At 54.4% G+C, this 23,210-nt stretch overlaps 1 protein-coding gene across 4 annotated transcripts in view; it reads right to left on the bottom strand.

Moving 5' to 3' along the window:
- Positions 1-23,210, bottom strand: part of GRIN1 (glutamate ionotropic receptor NMDA type subunit 1) — a gene marked incomplete at both ends in the record, with an annotated part of 33,181 nt that overhangs the window by 4,566 nt on the left and 5,405 nt on the right. The window contains 18 exons of one of the 4 annotated variants that reach the window (XM_084299253.1): positions 1,152-1,262; positions 3,944-4,089; positions 5,139-5,248; positions 6,235-6,396; positions 6,823-6,980; positions 7,769-7,917; positions 8,354-8,466; positions 8,800-8,918; positions 9,019-9,183; positions 9,316-9,443; positions 10,197-10,332; positions 10,920-11,003; positions 11,097-11,241; positions 12,734-12,908; positions 13,361-13,482; positions 14,017-14,117; positions 14,906-14,968; positions 19,292-19,468. In XM_084299253.1, coding sequence (XP_084155379.1) covers positions 1,152-1,262; positions 3,944-4,089; positions 5,139-5,248; positions 6,235-6,396; positions 6,823-6,980; positions 7,769-7,917; positions 8,354-8,466; positions 8,800-8,918; positions 9,019-9,183; positions 9,316-9,443; positions 10,197-10,332; positions 10,920-11,003; positions 11,097-11,241; positions 12,734-12,908; positions 13,361-13,482; positions 14,017-14,117; positions 14,906-14,968; positions 19,292-19,468 — 2,364 coding nt within the window. The remainder of the gene's footprint in view (positions 1-1,151; positions 1,263-3,943; positions 4,090-5,138; positions 5,249-6,234; positions 6,397-6,822; positions 6,981-7,768; positions 7,918-8,353; positions 8,467-8,799; positions 8,919-9,018; positions 9,184-9,315; positions 9,444-10,196; positions 10,333-10,919; positions 11,004-11,096; positions 11,242-12,733; positions 12,909-13,360; positions 13,483-14,016; positions 14,118-14,905; positions 14,969-19,291; positions 19,469-23,210) is intronic. The other 3 variants (XM_084299254.1, XM_084299252.1, XM_084299255.1) reach the window with 3 other exon arrangements.

A 23,210-nucleotide genomic window follows, 5' to 3' on the forward strand; every position in this document is an offset into this window, starting at 1 on the left:
CCTTGACAGCCGGGGGAGCACTTTGTGCGAGATGGTGGCAGCCGGGCCCGGTGGAGGGCTCAGCTGTCCCCGGGGCCACGTCCCAGGGGTGCTGGGGTTGGAGCCTGCCCTGGTGCCAAACGCAGCCGCCTCCACGCAGAGCTGTGGCTGGAGACCCCCTGCGACATCGCACGCCGCTCCCCCCCGCGTTCCTGCAGCCAGGGACTGGCCGCCCCACCGCGTCTCCCCGTCCCCGCCGTGCATCGCGCCTGTGGCGGGGAGCCCGCTGCAAGAGGTTCGGGCAGCGCAGCGCCCGCATCCACATGAGACAACAGAGTAGCCACAGTGCAGAGTGTCGTACGACAGACGGCAACATGCAGAGGGACACCAGCTCAGTCCGACAGACCAACAGCCCACCCTGACGCTGGCGTGTCTGAAGCTCCAGCACGAGCAGACACGTTTGCACATGGGGAAACAGCTGGCTTTAGAGGCAGCTATTTGGAAACGTTCTCTGGTTACATGTGAGCAGCGATACTGCGAGGTGGAAAACCCAGGTTTGAAGCAGGCTGGGTCTTTAACAACCTCCTCTTTCAAGCCATGGTGCCTCTTCTAGAGGCTTCGCTGCTGACGATAACCAGAGAGAGCTGTCCCTCCTGTGCCGAGGGCTATGTCCCGAATGCTAAGTCACAAACAAAAATCACATGTAGAGAATGTGACACATATGGCTCTTGGTGAGGTGAGACAGTGCCCAAATTAAATTGGGGTGATTGTTTTTAGGCATACAATGACAAACAGGTACAGGAACACTCAGGAACAGAAAAAGAAAATAAAAATGTCATCAGTTTCAAGAGGTCAGCACCGGTACGGTGAGCAAAGCACAGAGAGGAACATCAGAAATCATCCAGGCAAAAAGAAAACGGAAACAAAACAAAAACTCGGTTGCATCTCCCAACTCATCACAGGACTCCAAAGCACCTCCTGCCTGCCCTCCAGGATCCCAGCATCCTTTCAGGAACACGGGATGACTGACTGACTGACTGACTGACTGGTGACGAACATGAGCTATGCATGTACACTGGCAGCTTCGGGATGGGTGTGTGGCAGTCGATGGGATGGCAGAAGAGAGAAAGAGAGAGAAAGAGAGAGGGCAGAATTGTTCTTCTTCCTCTTACCGTATCCTTGGAGGACCTACGTCTCTTGAAGCTGGAGGCCAGGGTGGAGGTGATGGACCTAAAAGTGGCTTTCTTTTTAGGGTCAGGTTCTGCTCTACCACTTTTTCTATCCTAAAATGAATATGTATAAGCGATTAGATCTCTAGTGTGCTGTTGGAAACGCTAAATCTACTTGAATACTGCCCCGTGTCATGTCCTTCATTTGGGTGAGAAAGCTACTGGAGATGTCATTCCCAGTCCTCCAAGGGCCTCTGTGACCCACAGGCACAGCGCGGCCTCCACACTGCTATGGCTACGGGGCCGGCCTCGCGTCGGGAGCGCTGGAACCCCTCTGGGGAGCAGCCCTGCGTCTCCTGGGTGTCTGCCGGCAGCCTGCAGCGCTGACCTTGCTTCCTCAGGAGCACCTGGGGGTGCTCTGCCTGTCCCTGTCCCTTGCTTCCACCGCCAGCCTGCCTAGACCGAGAGGTGAGATGCTGCACCTACCACTAAAAAAAAATTGCTCAGGGCCTTTTCTGAGGCTGAATCCTAGTGCCACAAGAGAGAGAGAGGACTGCATTGAAAGAGAAGTCATTGTATGAATATTCCATAAAAAAGGTATTCCAAAATTTAAATGATGCGTTTGTGCAAAGCCGAACGTGGTTGTTGGTGTTTGTGGTGTTGTGTTGTTTGTTGTTGTTGTTGTTTTTTTTTTTTCCAAAGTAAAACCGTTTTTTTTTTTTTTTTTTTTTTAAAGAAAAAAGGAAACTGGAAGAAAAAATAAAAGTAAATAAAAGAAAACAAAACAAAAAGAAAAGGAAAAGAAAGGGAGGAAGCAAAGCGTTAGCGCTATGATGTCATCAGGGTCAGGATGAACTCAAAGAGAAACAGAACTGAAAAATGTAGCCATTGGTGTTAGCGAGTCGGACCTGGTTGGCGCAGGCTGGGAGCACCAGCCGCCACGGTGCGGGGGCAGCGAGCCGTGGGGACCGGCCGCGCTCGGCGGCGGGCGCTGACAACGATTCCTCCCCAATTGCTTTCGTGCCAATGAGTGTGACCTTGCCGACGGGGGACGGAGTGACCAGGTCTGGCTCTGCTACCGCACGGGGGTAACCAAAATGTATCCCGCTGGTGCGTAGAGCATGCTCGGGGATACATTTGCTCCTCCTTCTCAGTTCTCTCTTTTGCGGACATGCACAAACGGAAAGGAAAGCAAGATGAATGGAATGAAATGTCTTTTTCTTCCATGGCATCTCAGGAAATAGCCATGGCAAAACTGTGATCCCAAAAAACATTATTTTTGTTTGTTTGTTTTAACAAATAAATCTTTCCACTTGCCTACCTTCTAGCAATGTACCAGATACTAGTGCTCTGACGTTTCCTCCTGTGGAAAAGTCTTACAATGTCAAACGGCTCTTTACCATGAGGCTGTTTATCCCCACAGGGCAGCATGCTTTGCTCACAGTCCCACAGACTCTGCCCAAGGACCCAGTGCAGTATTTTCTAGAAGGTTGGCAAGTGAAAAATGGCAGTGCGACTAGTGTGCTCTGTCCCAGCAGCCTTAACCCCGTCGGTGCTGCTGCTTTTTGGAAGCAAAGGAAAAAAAATAATAATAATAAATAATAATAAAAAAGAAGAAATGGCTTTTCCGAAACTCGTATCAGTGAACTGAACCCAGCGAGCTCTCAGGATGTAGCAGCCCGGCCTCATGTTCCCCTCGCTGCTCTCGGGAAGGTGGTGTCCCCCAAGCACCCCCCACGCCCCCACCGCTCCGCGGGGACCCCGCACTGCGCTCGGCCAGCCGTCGGGGGGCTCTATCCCTTGGGCAGTGGCCCTGCAAGCGGCGGCATCCCTGAGTCCCCTGACAGATGCCTGGCTCTCTGAGTGCCGGTTTGCTTCCCCAAGGGTGGGACGCAGCCCGGATGGTTTGCAGAGAGCACCCAAGCGGTCCCTGAGCTGGGGGGGCGCAGCGCGGCGAGGGTGGGGGGAGGCTTGGGGATGTGCCTGGGGCTGTGTCACCATCAGGTACCACCACTCCCCCGGGCTCCCCTCACCCGGGTGCTTCAGGGATGGGAGATGCTGGGGGGAGATGTCCTTATCCCCAAGTGACAAGAGCACTTATGGAACTGGCTGGGGTGCGGCAGGAGAACCACAGTCCCGGGAGGGGGGCAGGAGGGGCAGGCACTGGAAACCATCGAGAAACCCGGAGCAATTCTTCACAGGACTGCAGGGCAGGGGTGCTTGGGGGCCCAAGGCAGGGATGCTGGGGGGCTTCGGGGAAGGGATGCTCAGAACGATTGGGGCAGGGCTGCTCAGGACCATGGGGCAAGGATGGTCAGGACCACGGGGCAGGGATGGTCAGGACCACAGGGCAGGGATGCTTGGTGGCTGCACGTGAACCCTCCCCTCCTCTGCTGGTGAGCGTGGCTGGAGCAGGTCAGAGAGCCTACAAAAGTTGCTGCTGGCACTGCTGATTCAGCTGTGACAAGATGTGGCTCTGGCACATGGTCCCCAGCAGAGCAAGGTCCCTGTCCCCAGCACCACCAAGGACAAACCAAGGCATTTAAGCCAGGTCTCTCTCCAGGACAGAGCTGGGAATGACACCTCCCATGGGAGGTGGCAATGGCCAGGGGTAGCCCTGGGGATAAGCAGGGCCCTACAGCTCACTAGCAGTGCTGTAACGCCTGGTAGAGTCACTGGGTGCGGGGCGGGGGACAGGGGGGCCCATGCTAGCCCACAGCTCTGCATTCACTGATTTGGTGAAGGAATGGAAAACGCACCTGTTGGAGATTTGCTCTAAAAACGGTTTGTCCTACCTGCAGGTTTTTCCTCCACACATTAACGGCCGCAAACGCCAGCTGCATCTGCTTCCTCCGCGCGTCCTTATGCCTTTTGTAAGCTATTTCTATGAATATTAAAAATATCCCGGCAACAATACCTCCAGCCACCAGCATAAACACACCTGAAATAAGCAGGAAAGTTACATGGGGCAGTGGGAATCGCACCACGACACTTCATTTCCTCTGCATCACGCTCAGCACCAGCAGCATTGGCCAACCCCGGCCCCCCGGCCCCTGCCACCCCCCACAGTCCCAGAGGGGCACCCATGGTGACAGGCAGGGAGGTGGTAGGTTCGGAGCATCTGTGTGAGCTCCTTTTGGCTGGGCACCGGTGCTACTGCAAGGATGCTCAGGGCAGGCATGGGGTGCTGGGTGCTGCACCACGCACCAGGGCAGACCCTGTTCCCAGGGCTGTTTGCAGCAGAAAGACCCAGCTCTGGTGCTGCTGTTTGGTGCATAGGGAAGCACACCATGTGCTGAGCTCTCTATGCTGTCCTCAGCTGGCTGTGACTCTTGGGGCTGGTACTTGGGGATGGGGAGGTGGCACAGTGCCCTGCATCCCAGGGAATGGAGCAAAAGGCTCCACCTCATTCTCGCTGATGCCAGCATGTGTGGGGTCCCCTCAGACACCACTAACCCTGTGTTGCCACACTGACTGGGGGAAGAGAACCCACCTGGGAGAAATTAATCTTTGCAAAGAGAGGCCAAGGAGAAAAAAACTCTGCATCAGTCATCATCCCCCTGCCCTCTTCCCCTGCTCAGGTCCAGCACACACTCCTCGGGGCTGCCCTTTGCCAGCTCCCTCCTGCAGCAGAGTCCCTGCTCACCCCTGCACCACTTGCCCCTTCCCAGGATGATGCCTCCCTCCCTCCCTCTGCACCAATTGCACCCCGACAGCCGTGGCTGGGCCAGAGTGGAGGGACAGGAGTGATGGGCATGGCAGCTGCCCCCGCCGATGAGGAAGCCACCCCAGGGAAGGTGGAGGAAGCTTCGTGGAGCTGTTTCAGACAAGGTGGGGTGGGAACCCACCACAGCAGCCTCCCACCGCTAGGAAAGCACAAACCCAGAAGAAGCAGAGCTTTGGCCCGGGAGGAGAGCTCAGGAGAGGAGAATGTCTTGAGCGAAAGCAGGCTACCCAGCGAAGAGGAAGAAAGAGGTTTGCAGAACAAACCTGCCATATTTTCAAAGGTGAGTGTTGCTGGGGCATTGCTACGGGAATCACACTCCTGATACCTCACCCAAGTCTTGTCCAAATCCTCCATGAAGCCGTTCTCATGGGACCTGAAAGCACAAGGAGACAGGACGGTCACAGGAGACCAGGCGCAGGCATCTGGGACACAGGGGCTGGTTTCATGTTCTCTGCAGCCCACTGTCCTTGGGCTCTGCCCTTGGCCGCAGCCTATGGGCATGTCTATGGGTGCTGTGTGTGTGTGTGCACTGTATGTGTATGCCTGGCAGGGTGTGTTTGTGTGCACACGTGTGTACATGTACAGCTTTGGTGCCAGGGGGCAGATCACTGCTGTGAGGGCTGGACCCACCCAGTGTTACAGCGCAGGGATGGGGATGGGCACAGGGCACACATCCACCACGGGGCTCCTGCACATCCCTGCCTCCTGTTCCTGGCACATCCCCACACCTCACTGCCGTCCTGGGCCACCTGCAGACCTGGGCCTCTCCGTTTTCTCCCAGAAGGGCCCCAAGGGCTCCTAGTGCCTCTCCAGGCTCTGCAGCCCCAAATCCCACCCATCCTGCTGCCACCCAGCTCTTTGGCACAGCTGCCCCAAAGCTGGGGTCCAGGGCCTCCCTAGGTTACCCTGGGTTCCTGTGGGTGGTTTTTGGCCAGTACCCTGCTAGCTCCTGACCCTCTACAATTAATCTTGCTTCTTCCCCTCCCTCCACAGCTGGTTCCCAGCTGCCTTTCCTCCATCACCACATTCCACTCTCCACAATGAACATGGCATTTCCAAACCAACACAGAGAAATCCCTTTTTATCTGTGATACCAGATACTTTGTGGCACTCCATACTGCAGGCTAACGCTGATATAAGAGCCTTGTTTGGAGTTGGGAGGGGACCCGAAGCATCTCTGCCTAACAGAAATATAGTGGAGAGAATAACCCTGGGGAGATGGAGCCAGGCAGCACGGTGCTGTTGGCCTGGCTGAGCTCACAGGGAGGTGTCCTCACAGAGGGGGGTGGCACTGCCTGGTGTGGGGCTACTTGCGTGCTAGCACATGCAGGGTTTGGGGGCTGAGAGCCATGTACGGACTTGAGGATGGCCAGGGAGACATTCTGCTTCCACGGGCTGTCCTTGCGCATCCCAATCCCAAAGCCGGAGCGGAAGAAAAGCTCCCCCGTCGTCACCAGGTCGCACTTCTGGGAGGCTTCGAACTCCAGCACCGCTGAGTCCCAGATGAAGGCATGGAGCTTGCTGGAAACCAAGAGAGGTGTGACACAGGTAAGGGTGGGCAGCCCACCTTGTCTGCAGCTACTGTGGGAGCAGCAAGTGGGCTCCCAAGGGGGCCCTAACTCAAGCCCTGTGCATGGGGATCAGCATCCCACTCCTGGCAAAGGATCGGAAATATTTCTGAGGAGCATGAGGGGTTGAAATGAAGTTTGAAGCCACCCAGTCTGGCACAGAGGCCAGAAAGGGAAGACAGGGACAGGGCATTGAACACACCTGTCCCACATAGCCCTTGTGCCCTCCACCCAGAGACCTGGCACGTGCTGGGTCTGTGCAGCTCCCACCCAGTCGCGCTTCAGCAGCAGCTCCCCTGGGGCTTGTGCTCACTTCCCCAGGCCCCTGCCCCCCCAGGCCCACCCCAGCATGGCCAGGCAGGGAGCTGGTCCCACTCACTTGTCCCGCACAGCCTGGATGGCTTCAGCAGCGCTCTCATAATTGTGCTTCTCCATGTGCCGGTACATGGTGCTCAGCTCCACCTGCCGTCGGAAGTAGATGTCCACCGAGCTCTGCTTCACCGTGGCATAAATGAACTTATCGGAGGGGTTGCGCAGCTGAAAGGCAAGGGCAGGGCTTCTATTTCTTCTGTCCTACATCAACAAAACCAGCTCACCCCCAGAGCTGTGTTTCCTGATTTTCCATCCCCTTTAGGGACCTGTTTCTCAGATAACACCTTGATCTCCTCAGTGGAGCTGAAGGTGCCATGGGGCAGTGGATGCTGTAGGGCTCAGGATGCTGTGGAGCTAGGGATGCTCTGAGACCACAGTGGTGGGCAGGGGATGCTATGGGACAGGGACATCACAGTGCTGAAGATGCAGGAGACTCATGGATGCCATGGGGCTGACAGTGCTGTGGGCAGAGGATGCAGTGGGGCATGGGATGCTGTGGGCTGGCACTTCTGTGGGGTGCCTTCCTGCTTCCCAGATTGATAGGCTGTGGCTGTGTCCTTGCCAGAGTAGGAAATGGGTATGAAGCATGCTGGTATCTGCTGAGAGTATTGACTGCACCGCAGGGACATTTTCATTAGCTATAACTCATCCATAATGAATCGTTTCCTCGTTGTTTAGTGTAGGCTCTCCAGGAACTGCCAGGCAGTTTGGCTGGGCTTGTGCTGTTTCTGGACAATGTTTTTCCCTGCTGATCCCTGCCTGTGTCTGCCCATCCCCACACACCACAGGGGCTCAGCCCCAGGCACAGCCCCCGGGCACGGCCCCATAGCCACGTTAAGCAGGCCCCGGGTGCTGCCAGCCACATTACAGGGACCAGGAGGTGCCCACTGCAGGCATCTGTGTCTCTTCCCAGAGGTGGGCAGAGAAGGGGAAATGAAGCAAGGGGTCATTACCCGGGGGTCGTTGATGCCTGTAATTCTCTCCTCAGGTCGGTCCAACACCAGGAAAGCAGCCAGGTTGGCAGTGTAGGAAGCCACAATAATCATAGCAAAGCCAGCCCACACCATGCCAAGAATACGGGCAGAGAAACTCCGGGGAGCACCTGGAGGGAGAGAGGAGAGCTCAGACTGGCACAACAAGGGCTTGACTTAGTCACCAAAGCTGTGCACACCCCATACAAGGTGGATGACAGCTGCAGTTTTGCACTGTTCGACAGCTGTGATTGCCCAAACCAAGAAAAAGTCAGCTCCTGTGCAGGATTCACTGCACCCTGATGGAGGGATAACCCCAGGAAATAGAAGCAGCCCAGGCAGGGCTTCCCATCACTGAGGGTGAGGGGTGGCAGGACTGTCTGCATGAGCAGTGCCATGAGCATGCCACTCCAGCATCACCAAATCCCCCTGCAGGGAAGGCTTGGGGGGGGGGGATGAGGGCATGGGCACAGACAGAGCACAGACAGAAGGATGTGGGAGGGGGCACGGGCTCTCTCCCAGCCAGGGCTGCAGCAGAGGGCAGCACAGCTGCCTGCCTTGGCGCACCTTCTCCGATGCCAGAGTTCAGTAGGACTCCCCAGGAGAACCACATGGCCGAGGAGAGTGTTAGGGCATCTTCCTCCTCCTCCTCGCTGTTCACTTTGAAGCGGCCAAATGGGCTGGTAAACAAGACAAAGAGCTCATCTGATGTCCCTTAGCCTGGTTCTCTAGACTCTTCCCCATGCCCTGGGAGCCCTCCAGCACTGATCCTTACACTGGGAGCCCTCCAGCACTGATCCTCCAGCACTGATCCTTACAGACTACGCTCTGCCCCAGGCGGCCCTTCACCCTGCCTCCCTGCCTGGCTGCACAGCCCTCGTGTCCCTGACACTGCCAACCTGTAGCCCTGCCTGCCTCATGCTGGTACCACTCCACAGAGAGCCCTGGGAGACCCCTGCCCATCCCCTGCCTCCCTCGGTGACCCACCCTTGGGTGGCCCACAGCACACTCACCTGAATCGGTCTAAGAGGTACAACATCACCGCAACCACGTGCACAGACAGCCCCACCAGCAGCCAAAGTGTGCTCTGGAAGGGCTGCATGAATGAGTCCAGTGTGCTGCGGGGGATTTCCTAGCACAAGGGAGAAAGAAGAACAATGTTGGCACCCACTGAGCCAGCACCCTGCCCACCCAGAATCTCCTCCAGCCAGCCCACCCAGCCCAGCCCATACCTTCTTCACGAGGATGGTCAGACCCTGGTACTTGAAGGGCTTGGAGAACTCGATGTACTGTGCCCGCTCGTTGTTGATGGTGAGGGGAGCCACAATCATGTCCGCCTGCCCGCTCAACAGCTCACCCATCATCCCGTTCCACTCCTTCTTGTTGCTGTTGTTCACCTACCGCAGAGCCAGCGAGGGGTCAGCCCCTCACCCCAGCACCCACCCCACTGGCCAGCTCTGCCCGAATGGCTTGGCCATGTTCTGACACAAGATACGGGCAAAGAGGTACCCCAGGCTGCCCAGACTCACCCGCTCTTGGGTACCAAATTTACCATCAGCCACCAGGTGAACCTCATAGGTGAAGTTCATCACCCCCGCCAGGCGAATGAGCAGGTCAATGCAGAAGCCGTAACAACACAGTGCCACGGTGGGGCGGCCTGTGCGTGAGATGAAAAGGGGGGATGAGTGGAGGCAGCCCTCTGCCAGGGACCCTCTGCAGCACCCATGTTTGTCCTCAGGGGAGAGTGGCCACTTGCACGGCTTTGGCGTCATGTGCGGTGCAACCGTGTTACATAGTGCTGCCTGCCTGGGGCACCTTTCCCACCACCTCCATCGCCTGGGGTGTGAGGGAAGGAGCAGTGTGGGAGGAGGTAAGGTGGGGACAGTGGGGCTCCAAGGGGACATGCTGCAGGAAGGTGGGCTGAGCTGCTGCTGACCCTCAGCGGGGGACGGAGGGGACTGGATGTCTGGGAGGAAGCCAACACATCCCCGTTGGGTTGGACATGTCCTGCACGCGGCTCAGGGCTGAGGGGAGCTGTGCAGAGGATGTTGTGATGGGCCAAGGGACTGGGGGTGCATCCACTCAGGGGGATTGGGGCAGGCCCGGCTCTGCTGCATGGCTCGCACCCCCAACCAGGTGCTCACTCCTAATCCTGAAGCAGGCTTTCCCCAGCACAATGGTTTGAGACTGGTGTTAACGCCAGTGCAGTGGGTGCCTCGGGGGTGCTTCTGCTTCAGATCAAGGCAAAGGGAGTGGGGGTTTGTCAGGAGACACAATCATGGGGTGCAGTCCCTCAAAACAGCCTTGGAGCCCACACGGAAGTGAGACAGAGGAAAAGCCATCTGCTGGGGTCACAGCATGGGCCGTGTGGGCTACAGAGGCTGCTGCGCTCCCTGCCTGATGGTGTTACCTGGGATGGTCTCGTTGGGCCCCGTGCAGAAGACCTTTTTGACAGGGTCACCGTTGATGGTGAACTCCTCCCTGCACGTCCCATCTGCTTGCGTGGGCTTCACATACACAAAGGGCTCTTGGTGGATCGTCACAATCTGCAGGGGAAGCACAAGTGTACACTTGTCTCCATCCCACTCCAGAGCTATCTCCTCCCAGGTGGGGAGAGGGACCTTCTCCCAGTGTTACCTCCTGCTTCTGGCCATCAGCTGTTCAGGGATTTCCTGAGCCCAGCACTGCAGCTCTCAGCCCACCTACGCTGCATTAGCTTGTTTAACCTCCTTTTGAACACATTTCCTTCTGCCCTCTGCATCGTTCAGCAGCAAAGGGCTCCAGAACTGAACCACATGTTGGTCAAAGGATCCCATTTTTCTATTTGTTGCAAACCGTTGCTGTGTGCCTTCTGGCTCCCAAGCCATGAGGAACAATGACCACCTTCCCCTCCGCCCCTTCTCTGTTGCTCTCTCATATCCCCTTTCCATCTGTCTCCTCCCAAACCAAAGGGTTCTACCCTGGTGGTTTGTCCCCAGCTGGAAGTTGTGCTGCAGCTCCGAGCACCTTCCAGCACCTTGTCGGAGTTGCTCTGCTGTAACCACTCTGAGACAGCAGGTGCTGGAAGCTGCAGGGGCAGCAGCAGAAGTGGGGGGTGGATGAAGTCACAACCCCTGCTGCCATGTGCTGTTACCTTCAATTTGGTCGACATCTGATAGCCTTGAGGTTTCTCAGTTTCTCCCCCTGGCCAGATAATCTTCCGGTCATTGGTCAAGACCTGTGATCAGCCCGAGGAAGGAGACAGACGTGAGCCTGTGGGCAGACACACTAGCACTCCCCTCCCGCCCAGGCTGCCCAGGGCTGTACGTACGTGGCTGCCGTTGTAAATCCCAACCTGGACCAGTTTGCGGTTCTGCAGGTTCATGATGCTGTAGTTGGCAAACTTCCTGTCCCCATCCTCATTGAATTCTACCCGGCCAGTGACGCCCTCTGAGTACTTGGAGGACATCAACACCCTGTGAAGAGAAACACAGTGGGGCCAACACAGAAAACCTGTGGTGGCCACTGGGAGATCTAAGAAGGGTTCAGAAGGCAAATGCTTTCTCAGTTGCCTGGTATGGCCATTACCCTACAGAAGTCCAGTCAAGGCCACCTATGACTGGTTCATAGCTTGGTGGGCATCTGCTCCTGGTGGATGCAGTCTGAGGAGCCATATTTCCCAAATGCTGCACTACCCTACCTGCTGTCATTGTCCCCTCTTTTCCATCGGATCAGTCCCAGTCCCCTATGGAATGACTTGGCCCACAGCACCCAAGGAGACCTTCTTCTAGGGGTCTCTTGGGAGCTGCATGCATGCCACAGTTCCTGCTGCTTCTGCCAGCAGCAGCAGCCCATCACAACCTCAGTAACACCCCAGCAGGCACATGCGCCACCAAGGGGAGAACCAACCTCTCTGAGCCCTTGAAAGATGACAGAGAAAACACAGAATTGACTGGGCCCCTTGTGGTGCACCACAGAGAACATCACATGGCTCGTGCCAAAGATCGTGTCACTGCTTTTCTAAAGAAAGCTTCACACTCTGCAGGTCCCACGCTCAACAGGACCCAGATATACAGAAGGAGCATCCTGCAGGACATCATGATTATGTCTGCAGGGAGCAACCCCCAGCACAGGACCCCACTGCTGAAACAAGGGGCCAGGCTGCCCTCCTGCACAGGGAGGGAACTGCTGCCTTAGCTAGATCCCGCCTGCAGAAGAGGCTCTTGTGGCTCCAGCATCTGCAGAGATGCAGCACAAAACACCATGAAGAAAGAAGATCAAGTCCCAGGGACCATATGCAGCATCTGCCCATCACACCACCCACAGCAGTGAGATCAACACACACATGCTCTGATCCTGCACCACATGCCTTGGTTTGCTGAGACCACACTACCTGAAAACATGGCACCAGGGTTTGCTACAGCAGAGAACAGTCTGCCCCATGCATGGAGATCTCCTGTCCCCAAGCCCTGCCAGCAGTCCAGAAATATCCAGCAAGAAATGCGCCTGCAGCACTGGCAGACACCTCCCCCCACCCTGATTTTGCAGAAAACCCCATTTTCCCCTCTCCCACCCACATTAATTTCCATCCTTTCATGTCCCCAGAGCTGTCCTCTGGGGAGCTGTCCCCAGCTGATCCCAGCTGTCCTAGCATTGCTCAGGGCAGCATGGGGTGGCAGGGACTGAACCAGTGCCAGGCACCAGGATGGTGCCCGAACAGCCTGGACAAACTGGGGCCAGAGCCTGAGCCCGTGTCTTGGCTACTCTTCTAGGACAGATGTAGCTCTCATATTGCATTATGCAGGAGAGTGCAAACAGTCCTGTGCCATGTGCTGTACTGACAGATGCTCTGCACAAAGCGACCATGCTTCCCTCCTGCACCTTTTCCACATGCTCCCACCTTTTCCAGCTCCTTCCCCTAGAAGGACCCTTCCCCTGGGGATGCAGAATGTATCCTTCCCAAGATACCTCTTGAAAAGGGGCCCTGTTTTCCAAATGTTGGTGTTGCCCACGCAGCCCCGCGGTGGGTCGGTGATGTTCTCCTTTTCAAACAGGTCGTGCACAGCCTGGGCCACCACTGCAACAGCGTCACTGATGTGGGCTGATTCATTCTTCCCGTTGATGAGCTGCAAACCGATGACTCCTGCCATGAGTAGAGGAGCAGGTCAGCCCCACTGGGCACCACTGTCGCTCCTACAGGCAGGGTTTGCAGACAGCAAGCACACAGTTATGGGGCTGAGGTCCCCTTGGATGCCTGTCTGAGCTCTGGGCAGGGGCAGGTGGCTGCAGTGGTGCTGGGCTGGCACCAACCTGCATGCCACGGCAGAACAGGGGACAACAAGGACACAGAGCCTTTCTCCCACGTGGCGTTCATCTTGCAGGGCCCCAGCCAGCTGGATGTGGGGCAGGGCAGCGTGGCCAAAGCCCTCAGGCTTCTGCCTCCACATGCGGGCAAGGGAGAGCATTGTGTGGGACCCACCACTCACTCAGGACCACCACGACATTGTGTTTCTCCGGATCACTCATCCCAGCCCCAAGCAGGCTCCTCCAGCAGGCCTGGCCAACAGGGGGTAGGTGCCTCCGGTGGGTGCCTACCATCAGGGGCATAGCGCAGGGCATTGCCTGAGATCTCCCGTTCTCCCACCAGCCACACGTAGCCGGAGCCCGTCATATTGAGCATGGCTGCTGATCTGTACACCGTTGCCGCATCATCCTCGCTGCAATGAGAAGAAGGGAACAGCACTGTGGCTCCAGGTGCTGATGGCCCCCTTCACCCTGCTTTGCACCCCTGGGAGCCCCAGGCAGCCTCCTCTGATCCCCTCTGGCCACTGGTTCTTCTGGGCAATGAGTAATTGCTTGATGCAATGGGAACCTCTTTCCCAGCATCACCTAATCCCACAATACCCAAAAAATCTGGCCTGCTCCTTATCACTCACCATTTAAAAACCAACAGGGCTCACACTTTTACAGGGGGCTCAGGATACATCACTGGTACTACCACTGCACCCACAGATGCCAGTGCCTTGCAGGACATCCAGGCACCTCCACTGTGGCCATGACTGCAAGGTCTCTGAATGGCAGTGCACCCCGTGCAATAACTGGGATGTGGGGTTTCAAATGGATTTTCTCCCATTCTCCTCAAAAAGAGCGGCGTGCCCCAAATCTGCATGGACTCCAGGGCTGGGCAGTGTTGCAAGGGGGAGCAGGGGATTTGGAGCAGGGGAGAGGAGGGAGGGCTGTGCGGGTCTCACCTGGCAGAGAGGATGATGACACGAGCCTCCAGCTCCTTAGCCTCCAGCAGCAGCGACGTCACATTTTTGGTCCCGGGGTCAAACTGAAGCACTTTCTCAGCCTGTGGTTAGTGTGAGCAAAGCTGGTTAGTGCAGGAGACTGAGGACTGTTTGTGAGAGCCATGCTATCTAGAAAAGGGTCAAGAAAATTCATTAAACTGCACAAAAGTCTGCTAAATAAGATTGGTTACAGATATTTTTTTCTTTTTCTTTTATTTTCTTTTCTTTCTTTTCTTTCTTTCCTTCCTTCCTTTCTCTTTTAAAGTTTTGTTTTTTTGGTTTGATTTTTTTTTTTTTTTTTTTTTTTTTGCACTGTGCATGCAAACTGAAGTCAATCAAGACCCAAAAAGAGGCGTGCATTGTACAGGAAAGAGAAAAAGGCTTTGAAATGCAATTGAAAACTCAAACAAGTGTTGTTTTTCAAAAACATGGGAAATGAAAAAAAACATATTGCACAGGGTTAACCTTTGGGAATAAAAGTGAGCAACTTACACCAAGGAACTGTTTCCTTTGGGGAGGAAAAGGGGTTGGTTCAACTTTCCAAAAAAAAAAAAAACTTGCAAGTTAATTACTGGTTCACATGCATGTCTCAAAAAGAAATCCTTCCAGGGTCAGCTGGCTAGGTTTCCATTCTCAAGTCCAAACCAAACTATCTCAACATAAAAACGTGCTACCAAGAAACATAGTCATGGAACTTTTTTATTTTTTTTTCTTTCTTTCTCTTTTCTTTTTTCTCTTTCTCTTTTTCTTTTTTATTTTATTTTTTTATTTTTATCTTTTCTGGTGGCTGTGGCTATTTTTCATTTGCTAGTTAGGTTGGTGGGCGGCGTGCATTTCCATGCATATATACCTTGGGTCCTCGCTTGTTGTCATAGGAAAGTTGGTCGAGGTTTTCATAGTTCCTTTTTTTACTCTGATGAATAATGTGCACAGAGAAAATATGTAGACACAGAAGAATATTATAAACAGTTGAAAATGACGTGTAGTAAAGCAATCCAACATCCACCTCCTCCTCCACTGTTTGCTAAAGGGTCTCTATAACGCTGGAGCTCGCAAAAACCACTATCAGGAGAGAGTGCCTCAGCTCTCGCGGGAGCGTCAGGGTGCAAAGCCGTACTGGTTAGAGCAAGCCTGAGTGCCACAGCTGTCGCGGTGCAGTTGCATTTCCCTTGTGGGACTGGGGAATTCTTCAGCAAGAAATTTTTATCTTAAGCTCAGAAACAATCTACGCATCTCTAAGGGCCTAAGTGGTAGGAATTCCATGGAATTACTGTGGAAGTAAAGGACAAAATGTTGTGTACGGAAAGTGCTGGATAAACACAAACTGTTACTATCAAAGTGTTAGCATCACTACCGTTACTATTACCATTACACTCCTGTTCTCCCTAAGAGAGTTTGCAGCATGTGAGGAGCCTCAGCGGAACTTCTCACCTCCTGCAAGGAGGGAGCAGCTTTTTGGAGCTCTGTTGTCATCCAAAAGAGAAAGAAAAAAGCTTGCTATGTCCTGTGTTAGCTCAAAGCATGGCAGTATGAAGCAATGGTGATCATGGGATGACACTGCAGCTTTTACCTGGTGCTGGGGGGCACTTGGTGGCTCTGCTGGAGGCAGGGTGCCCGTGGGACTGCTGGGGTGCTTGGTCCTGTGGGGAGCGGAGCAGGGAGCCTGCCTCTCCCCTGCCTCCTGCCTGAGCAGCTCCCACTGCGTGGCCCCCAGGGACCAGGGGCATGAAACCTGCTTCTGGAGGTTCTTCTCCTCCAGCAGCGTGCTGCAGGCTGTTGGTGCCAGCTCCTGGGGCTGTGACCCCAGCAGCACACACAGACCCCCACACGACACCCCAGGCCCTGTGGTCCTCCCAGTGCCAGTCTGATGGGGTCTGCAGGGCAGTGCCAGGCAGCCTTGGTGGGACAGTCTGACCCCTTCTTCTTGGCCCCTTCCCAACCCAGCTGGGCATCCCTGACCTGTCTGTGTGGGATGCAGGACACGGCTCTATTCCACCTCCATTTTTCAGTATCTTATGGCAACTGATTCCTGCTGGGAACCTGACCCTTTGCACTCCCGTAACATAAGGGTTCCATTTCCCAGGTTGTTCCTCAGGCAGCCAGGTTTAACCTCTGTGTCTCTCTTTCCAAACTAAACTGTATGCTTCTTCCTGAGCTCTTGGGCCGGGCTTTGACAAGGTGCTCTGCCAGGTGTCCCATCTGTGCAGCTGTGTGATCTGCCCTCTCTTCTCCATGGGCACAGTCTGGCAGACTTTTCACTGCTCTAAGAAGCTGGGTTCTTGCAAGGAAAAGAATCTGAGGAGGAAAATCCACTCCAAGCCAGGCTCTGCCTTCACTTCTGATGGCATTCACAGTGGGATTTTCTGCAACTGCTTCTTTGAGTCTGCTCCAATTGCCAGTCTCCTCCACAGCCTTGGAGGAGAGCAGAGCTGCAGCAGTAGGACGGCACAAATGCTCTCCAATGAAGAGAGACTGCCCACTTTCCCTCAGGCACCATCAATTTAGCTGGAAACTTGGTCATCCATTCTGCAGCCTTCAGACACGGTTGCCCTCATGTGCCTGGGATGTGCTGGCACCTAGACTAAAGCTGGTCAGCAAAGCGAAGCGGAGTCTTGGGTCCACCACAGCTGGACCTGATGGTATCTGATCACCTCTGCCTCTCCCTGCCTCCATCCCTATTGCAATCACCAGAAATGTTGCCTCTCTTTTCACTTTTTCTGTGTGGTCCCAAAGCACTTCCCTGCTCTTCATCCCATGTTTCACTCAGGGACCCACAAATTCAAAATTCACTTTCCACCAGGTTCTCCAGCATTTGCTTAAAAATTACCACTTGCATGAACACCACCGTCCCAGAAGAAGGGAGCTGGCACCCCAGGGACCTTCCACCCCTGACTTGGACAAGCTCTGAACTTCACAGCATCTGGTACCTCCCTGAGCCCAATCAGTGCTGGTGGTTAGTGGGCACAGCAGAGCTGTGCTGCTCAGCCAGGGACCAAGCAGCAGCCCCTGGTGAAGACTGCAGACACCTCAGTCAAGACTTGCATATGGGTGTGCCAGTTCTGAGCAGGGCTGGGTTGGTCAAGTGCTGGGCTCCAAGCACCTGCTTGAAGTACATGTCCATGCCTGAGGAACAGCCAGGGCTAGTGCAGACCCCAGAGACAAGCCATGCTAGGGCCAGGTGAGCCTCTCACTCACTACAGGTCTCCCAGGTCCTCAGGGTCTGTGATCCAAGCAGTGAGGAGTTCAAGATCAGCTCTCCTGTCTGTTGCCTCCTCAGGATACCCTGGAGAAAGTTGGGAGGGGGCTGGGGCACCCCTTCACATTGTGAAGAGTTGGCACAGTAGTGATTAGAAGGGCAATTAGCAGAAGAAATGAGGAAGAGAGGAAAGCCCTGAGAGGAGCAGCTACCACCTTCCAGACCAGACAATCCAGCCAGTTTGACCAAAGCAAGCTCAAGGGAAAGAGAATCAAGAGCTTGTGGCAGACCCCAAAGGAAAGACACCATGACGTACCACCACAGAGCACAAGCTCCATTCTGGGGATGGCCAGGGCATCCAGAGTAGCCCTGCAGCTGCCAGGAGATACCAAGAGATGTCATAGATTCAGCTCAAATGCAGGACAGATCTGAGGACAGATCTGCTCTCCCCTGCCTTTCAAACCCAAGGTCTCAGTGGCTTTTCTGTTCAATGGACAAGCAAAGAAGAAATACACCCTGTGCCCAGGAGCATTTCACAGAGCAGGTAGAGCGGAGGCGTGAGAGGGAGCAGCAAGAGAGGATGCACAGGAGCTGCAGGAAAACAGAAGGTGGAAACCAAAAGATGAAAGATAAGGGATGATGGACTGACAGCGGGAACAACCACAGTGCTCCCTGGGTGAGAGACACTGTGCTGGAAAGAGGCTGTGGGGATGAACACGGTCCTGCCGTGATCCAACAGGGATGCCTTTGGAGGCAGGAGGATCCCAGCGTGGTCAGTGGCACACTGGAGCCTCACAATGGCCCAGGCTGCAGCAAGGGAGGAACGTCTTGGAGCCCGGTGCCAAAACCAAAAGCCTGCCGGTCAGCTCAGTTTGTGCCAGCCCATGTCTCTGCACCAGCGTTTCCTTTGGTGGTTTGACAAGAGATGAGGAAGAGCAGCCGCAGGCTTCTCTGGCTGGTCACAGCTCAGATGCCAGCTCCAAGCACGAGAGATGCCTATCAGCACTTCTCAGCAGTCGACTGCCAAATGTCAAGAGGCCACGGCTGGGGCAAGTGAAGATCAGATTGTGGCCATGAGCCAGGAGGGAGCAGGAAGGGATGCACTGCTGCAGACCCAGTGGTGGGCTCAGGCTCTGTTCCCCCGGAAGACCTAGTGCTGCCCAGAGTGAGAGGGCGTGCTGGGACTTTGCTCCATGGGGCAGGAGGCTCCTTGCTCTCCAGGTAGGTGTCTGCCTTTGAGCCGCTGTAGACAACCAACTCCCTGTGTTGTCCTCCTCTGCTTGGCCTGAATGCTTGCTCAGTCCCGTTACTCGATGGCAGTAGGTCTGTGGCTGTCCTGCCAAATTTCTAGCAGGCTCAGGGGACCTCCCCTGCCTCCCTCCCTGCTTCCCTGCATGCAGATGCCGCACACCTCCTTGGTAAAGCTGCTCCTGCCAGCCTCAGCCGCACTGGTGACAGCATGAGGCGCCAGGAAAGCGGCATTTAGCATGTGCTTCAATGGAGATGGGAACAGGGGCATCAGCCTAACACCTTGGAGCTGACAGCTGCACAGAGAGGTTGTGTTACACCTCTGTGCAGCAATGCGCCGGCCGCCCTCGCCCCTCCTAAGCCACTAAGATGAGCTCCAGTTAGCCAATTCAGAAGCTGCTTTCTGGGTTGATTTGGCACTGCTGGGTCTGGGTGGGCCCCTGGGTGGCTGTAAGTGGGGCAGGTGCTTCCCTAAGCTGAGTGACTGGTCCTCTCCTTAGGTAGGACTCTTGGGCGAGGCATTTGCAGAGCTCCAGGTTATCCTTCCCTTCATTTTGTAGTTGATTTACATGTAGGAGATTTTGACCATGGCAAAGCAAGTGAAATGAATAAAGTACAAAGTTCTGTCAGGTACTAGTCAGACACTGTTGATGCTTTAAGCATGTTAGCCATGTTACAATGGAAAGAAAAGGTGTTTTACATACAGAAATCTACATACATACAACAGCCCGAGACTTCTAGTTTTGTTGTTGTTGCTTAAACAAAGCTACAAGACAATGTTCAGGAACTGACCTTGGACTCTCTCTCCTCCAAGAGGGTCTCCAGCTTCTTCTGTGCAGCACGACCTTCGTGGTCGTCACTGACTATCAGAATGACGTGATTCCAGTTGAAGACTCTCATCATCTCAAACCAGACGTTGGCCTGGTGAGAGTATGGTGGGACCGTGCGCAAAAAGGACAGGTGGATGCTCTGCAAGGAAGAACAAGAGCTAAACATAGACTGGTGTGGGTCATCTGCCAGGGTGCGTCTGGGGGACCGGGCAGGGCTGAGAACACAAGGCCAAAGAGGCAAAGCAGCAATTTTGGGTTGTCCTGGGGGTTGCACACCTTCAGCTGGTTCCTGCGCTCCTTTCTTTTGGCTGAGAAGAAAACCCTGGCTACAATTTCATGCTTTGCTGTGGTCTATCCAGTGCATGGGAGAGAGGGTTTTTGCTTTGTGGCCCATAAATGCTTGGTGAAAAAAAACCTGTCCAGGAATGAACTGTCAAAAATATTCAGTGCAAATATAGCCTTTGCTCTTTGCTCTGTCCAAAAATATTACAGAGCTATGGGCATCACAAAGAAAACAAATTGCCTTCAGAGCATGGTAAGGAGCAGCTGCAGATGCCTGCTATATATGCAGGTATGTAGCAGGCACTGGTCAGGAGAAAAGCTCAGAAAAGCAGTTTTATAATACGCTGTTGGATTGTTTCTAGGTCAGCTTGTTCTGCAGCAACATGCAGGAGGAGTCAGTGCTGGACTCCTGCCCCAGCTAACCTATCTGATTTGGTTGAAGACATCATTATGGTTGGATGATTGAGCAATAGCAATTCCAGCCTAATTAACTACAGCACTCTTTGGGGAGCAATTGCACCAAAAGCTGCAGCTGACAGAGAGGTTTCAAAAAATGCAGCTTCTCCAAAAGGCCCTAGAGTCAGATATTAGAAAATGGAAGTGCTTACACTCAGCATGGATGCAACTCAGCAAACCAGCTCTGCACAGGAGGGAAGCAGAGGTCTAAAGCAGGAGGGGACAGAAAAGAGAGCATCACAGTATTTCCTTTTTTAGGCTGAGATGGCCCCCTGGACCCACCAGGGCTTGTCCAGAGCTGCTCATCTAGGGAGCTGACCCAGATGGGTCACAAATGTCCTAACTCTGCCATGGCAGCTCAGGCTGGGAGGGAAAAGGCATTGTGTATATCACGGACCCAGGCAGGAGGAGCAGGCAGACCAGCCAGTGCCTTTTCCTCATGCACGGCACAGTGATGAAGTCCAACCAAAGCATGCAAGCACAAAAAGCAGTGCATAGCTCCTGTCCCGGCCACATCTCCATGCACTGGGACATCTCTGGGACAATGGGGCTGCTTGGCTGCCCTGGCCCAAAGCATGGAAATGATGGAGGCAGCAGCAAGATAACAAAGCCTGGAAGCGCTTCCTAATTATGGAAGGACAGGGAAGAGCTGTGGCTTTTTAACTAAAAGAGAAAAGGAACGAGGAGAGCCATAATAAGTGCTACAGAGGTGCAGCTTTGTATGACTAGCATAAACATTCCCAACCACGTGCAGAGCATGAGAAATACAGCTCACCCTGTAAGCCCAGCACTGAAAAATGGGATCAGGAAGAAGCCCAAGAGGGACAAAGTCCGACAAGAAATGTGGTCTCCATGCAAGCATGGCATCTGAGCTCTCTTTGGTGGACACTTCCAGGCATTTCCAGGTCCAGTTCCATACCTCAGGCCAGAGGCACCCATTACTTGCTGTAGGTTCGGGCATATTTACTTTCTGAGGCAGTGTCAAAAAGGTCATGGTCTTGCTATGAGGGTATCTCAGCTCTTGGATTCCAAACTGTCATTTTTAAGCAGGATATTGAAGAAAAGCTAATTGCAAGTGCTGAGTCTGGATTTCAAGATGAACAATCCCATCTTTGTACCCTGCTTTTGAAGAACCTGGGACTCCTAAGCTTCTCTGCAGGGCCCAAAGGTCAGTGGAAAAATGAGAGTAAATTCTCCCGAAGGTTAACAAGTCCAGCTCATGATGTGCAGAGGCCATTGGGGATCATGTTTTGGTGCTTTGATAACCTCTACCACAGCATACACCCTGACTACCCACTGCTTTTCCCCTCAGATTGGGCACACAGCGAAAACGCTACTCATTACCAACCAGCAACTCTCCTTGCAAGTCATTTTGCAGGATTCACAACATGTACTCCCCTCTATGCCTGCCGGGCACAGGGTGGCTGGGATGGGCGCGTGGGAATTGCCTGCAGCAAGCCCAGGAGCAGCTCCCTGCAGCACCCTCCCGTCCCCTGCCGAAATGTGGGAGCTGAGTCCTGCACCCCCTCGCTGAGCTCTGCTTCTGGGGAAAAACATCTGCGATTGAATCCAGGCTTCAAAGCAGGATCACCCTGGTGGAAACCCAAACATACTGGAAGTGATTGTGGTTACGAGGCTGGGGCCAGAGCCCTAGGAACGGTAGGGTTTTAGTGCTGCTGACTTTGTTGACACGGGCACGTGTGAAGAGAGCTGAGGTTCAGGAGATGCAGGTGTACGTGGCTGCACGTGGGGCCACTGGGTACTACACGTGTGTTCACATAAGGAACACGTACAGGTCCGTGAGTGAAAGGGTTGCTGTCTTCTTTATCTCTATCAGCCTAAGGACTCATTGCAGCTCCCTGTCCATTGCTGGGACAGTCGTTTTACCTACAGGCTGCAGGAAACAACATGCTCTGCTTTGAAAACCTGTGGGCATCATGTGGTCAGTCCCGTTCCCAGCAACACACCCCAAAACGGAGCCATTGGGCAATTTCAAGGAGACTGACAGAAATCCCAATATAGAAAGGTACCAATTATGCCAAATCAATCAGCTGGGTACTAAAAAGCCTTGTCCAGTGCCTTTGTGGAAGTGTCTTGGGCTACTGCACTGCCTGCTCCGCTCAGCCTGCCCACCCCGCTGAGACCCCTCCTGGAAGCTGCAGGCGTGGGAGGAAGCTGAAATGACTCTGCAAGAGCTCAGATGTGTGCTGGGAGGGGTTTCGGTGGGGGCAGATGTGTGGGGAGCTCGGGTGCAAATGCACCATCCTCACCTCCTCTGATGCACGGATGGGGTGTCCTTTGGGAGCAATGGGGTTGCTCTGGTCCCCTGCAGCTTCCGTCAGAGGCTGTGGAAAGCTCTGCTGGGCTGGGGTGGGTGGGCTCCACCACTGCCAGCAGCACTGGCTGCTGCTCCCAGAGCCCGTCACCGGCTGCAGCTGCTCCTGCTGATGGCTGCGCTGCTGGGAGGAGGCTGGGAGCCCCCCTCCTGCCTCTCACATCACTTCTTGTTCAAGTCCTGACCCTGACACCTCAGCCGAGGTTGGGGGGAATTGGTTTTGTCCCCATTTGCAGTGCAGTTTCTTGCCTTGATTCACACTGTTGCTGCTGAGTATCACTTAACAGTGAGGCAAGTAATAAAAACAATAATAATAATTTAAAAAGAAAACAAACAAACAACCAAATCCCCTCTCTCAGTGAGCAATAACCCCCTGAGAGAGCATGGAGTGAGATGAGAAACCAGAGGGAAAAGCTGTCCCCAGACCCGGGCTGGAGAGACAGGCAGACCTCATCTCAATCACCAGGACTGGGTGCTGGACATTAACGTGCCTCTCCCAGTGCAGCCTGCATAAGCTCCAATTTTCATCTCTTCCAGCAGCAGAGCAGGTCTCAGTCCAGAGCTGCCTCTGATCCCCTGCCCCACTGCCTCTCCAGAAAAATGTCAGGGTCCAGGTGTCAACAGCATTTCATTTTTCTGGGTGAGGCATAAAGGAGATGTGAATGTCCCAGTCAGTAGGACTGCCGGCTGCAATCCCATTTCTGCAGCAAACAGTTATTTGAATACTGGGAGCAGTAAAAGCTTGCTTCCCTCAGGTATCAATACCAAGGACTGGCTGCAGCTTGTGGAGCGCTGCACTTCACTGGAG

The sequence above is a fragment of the Netta rufina genome (assembly GCF_964035555.1).
Source record: "Netta rufina genome assembly, chromosome: 20".
NCBI classification, from domain to species: Eukaryota; Metazoa; Chordata; class Aves; order Anseriformes; family Anatidae; genus Netta; species Netta rufina.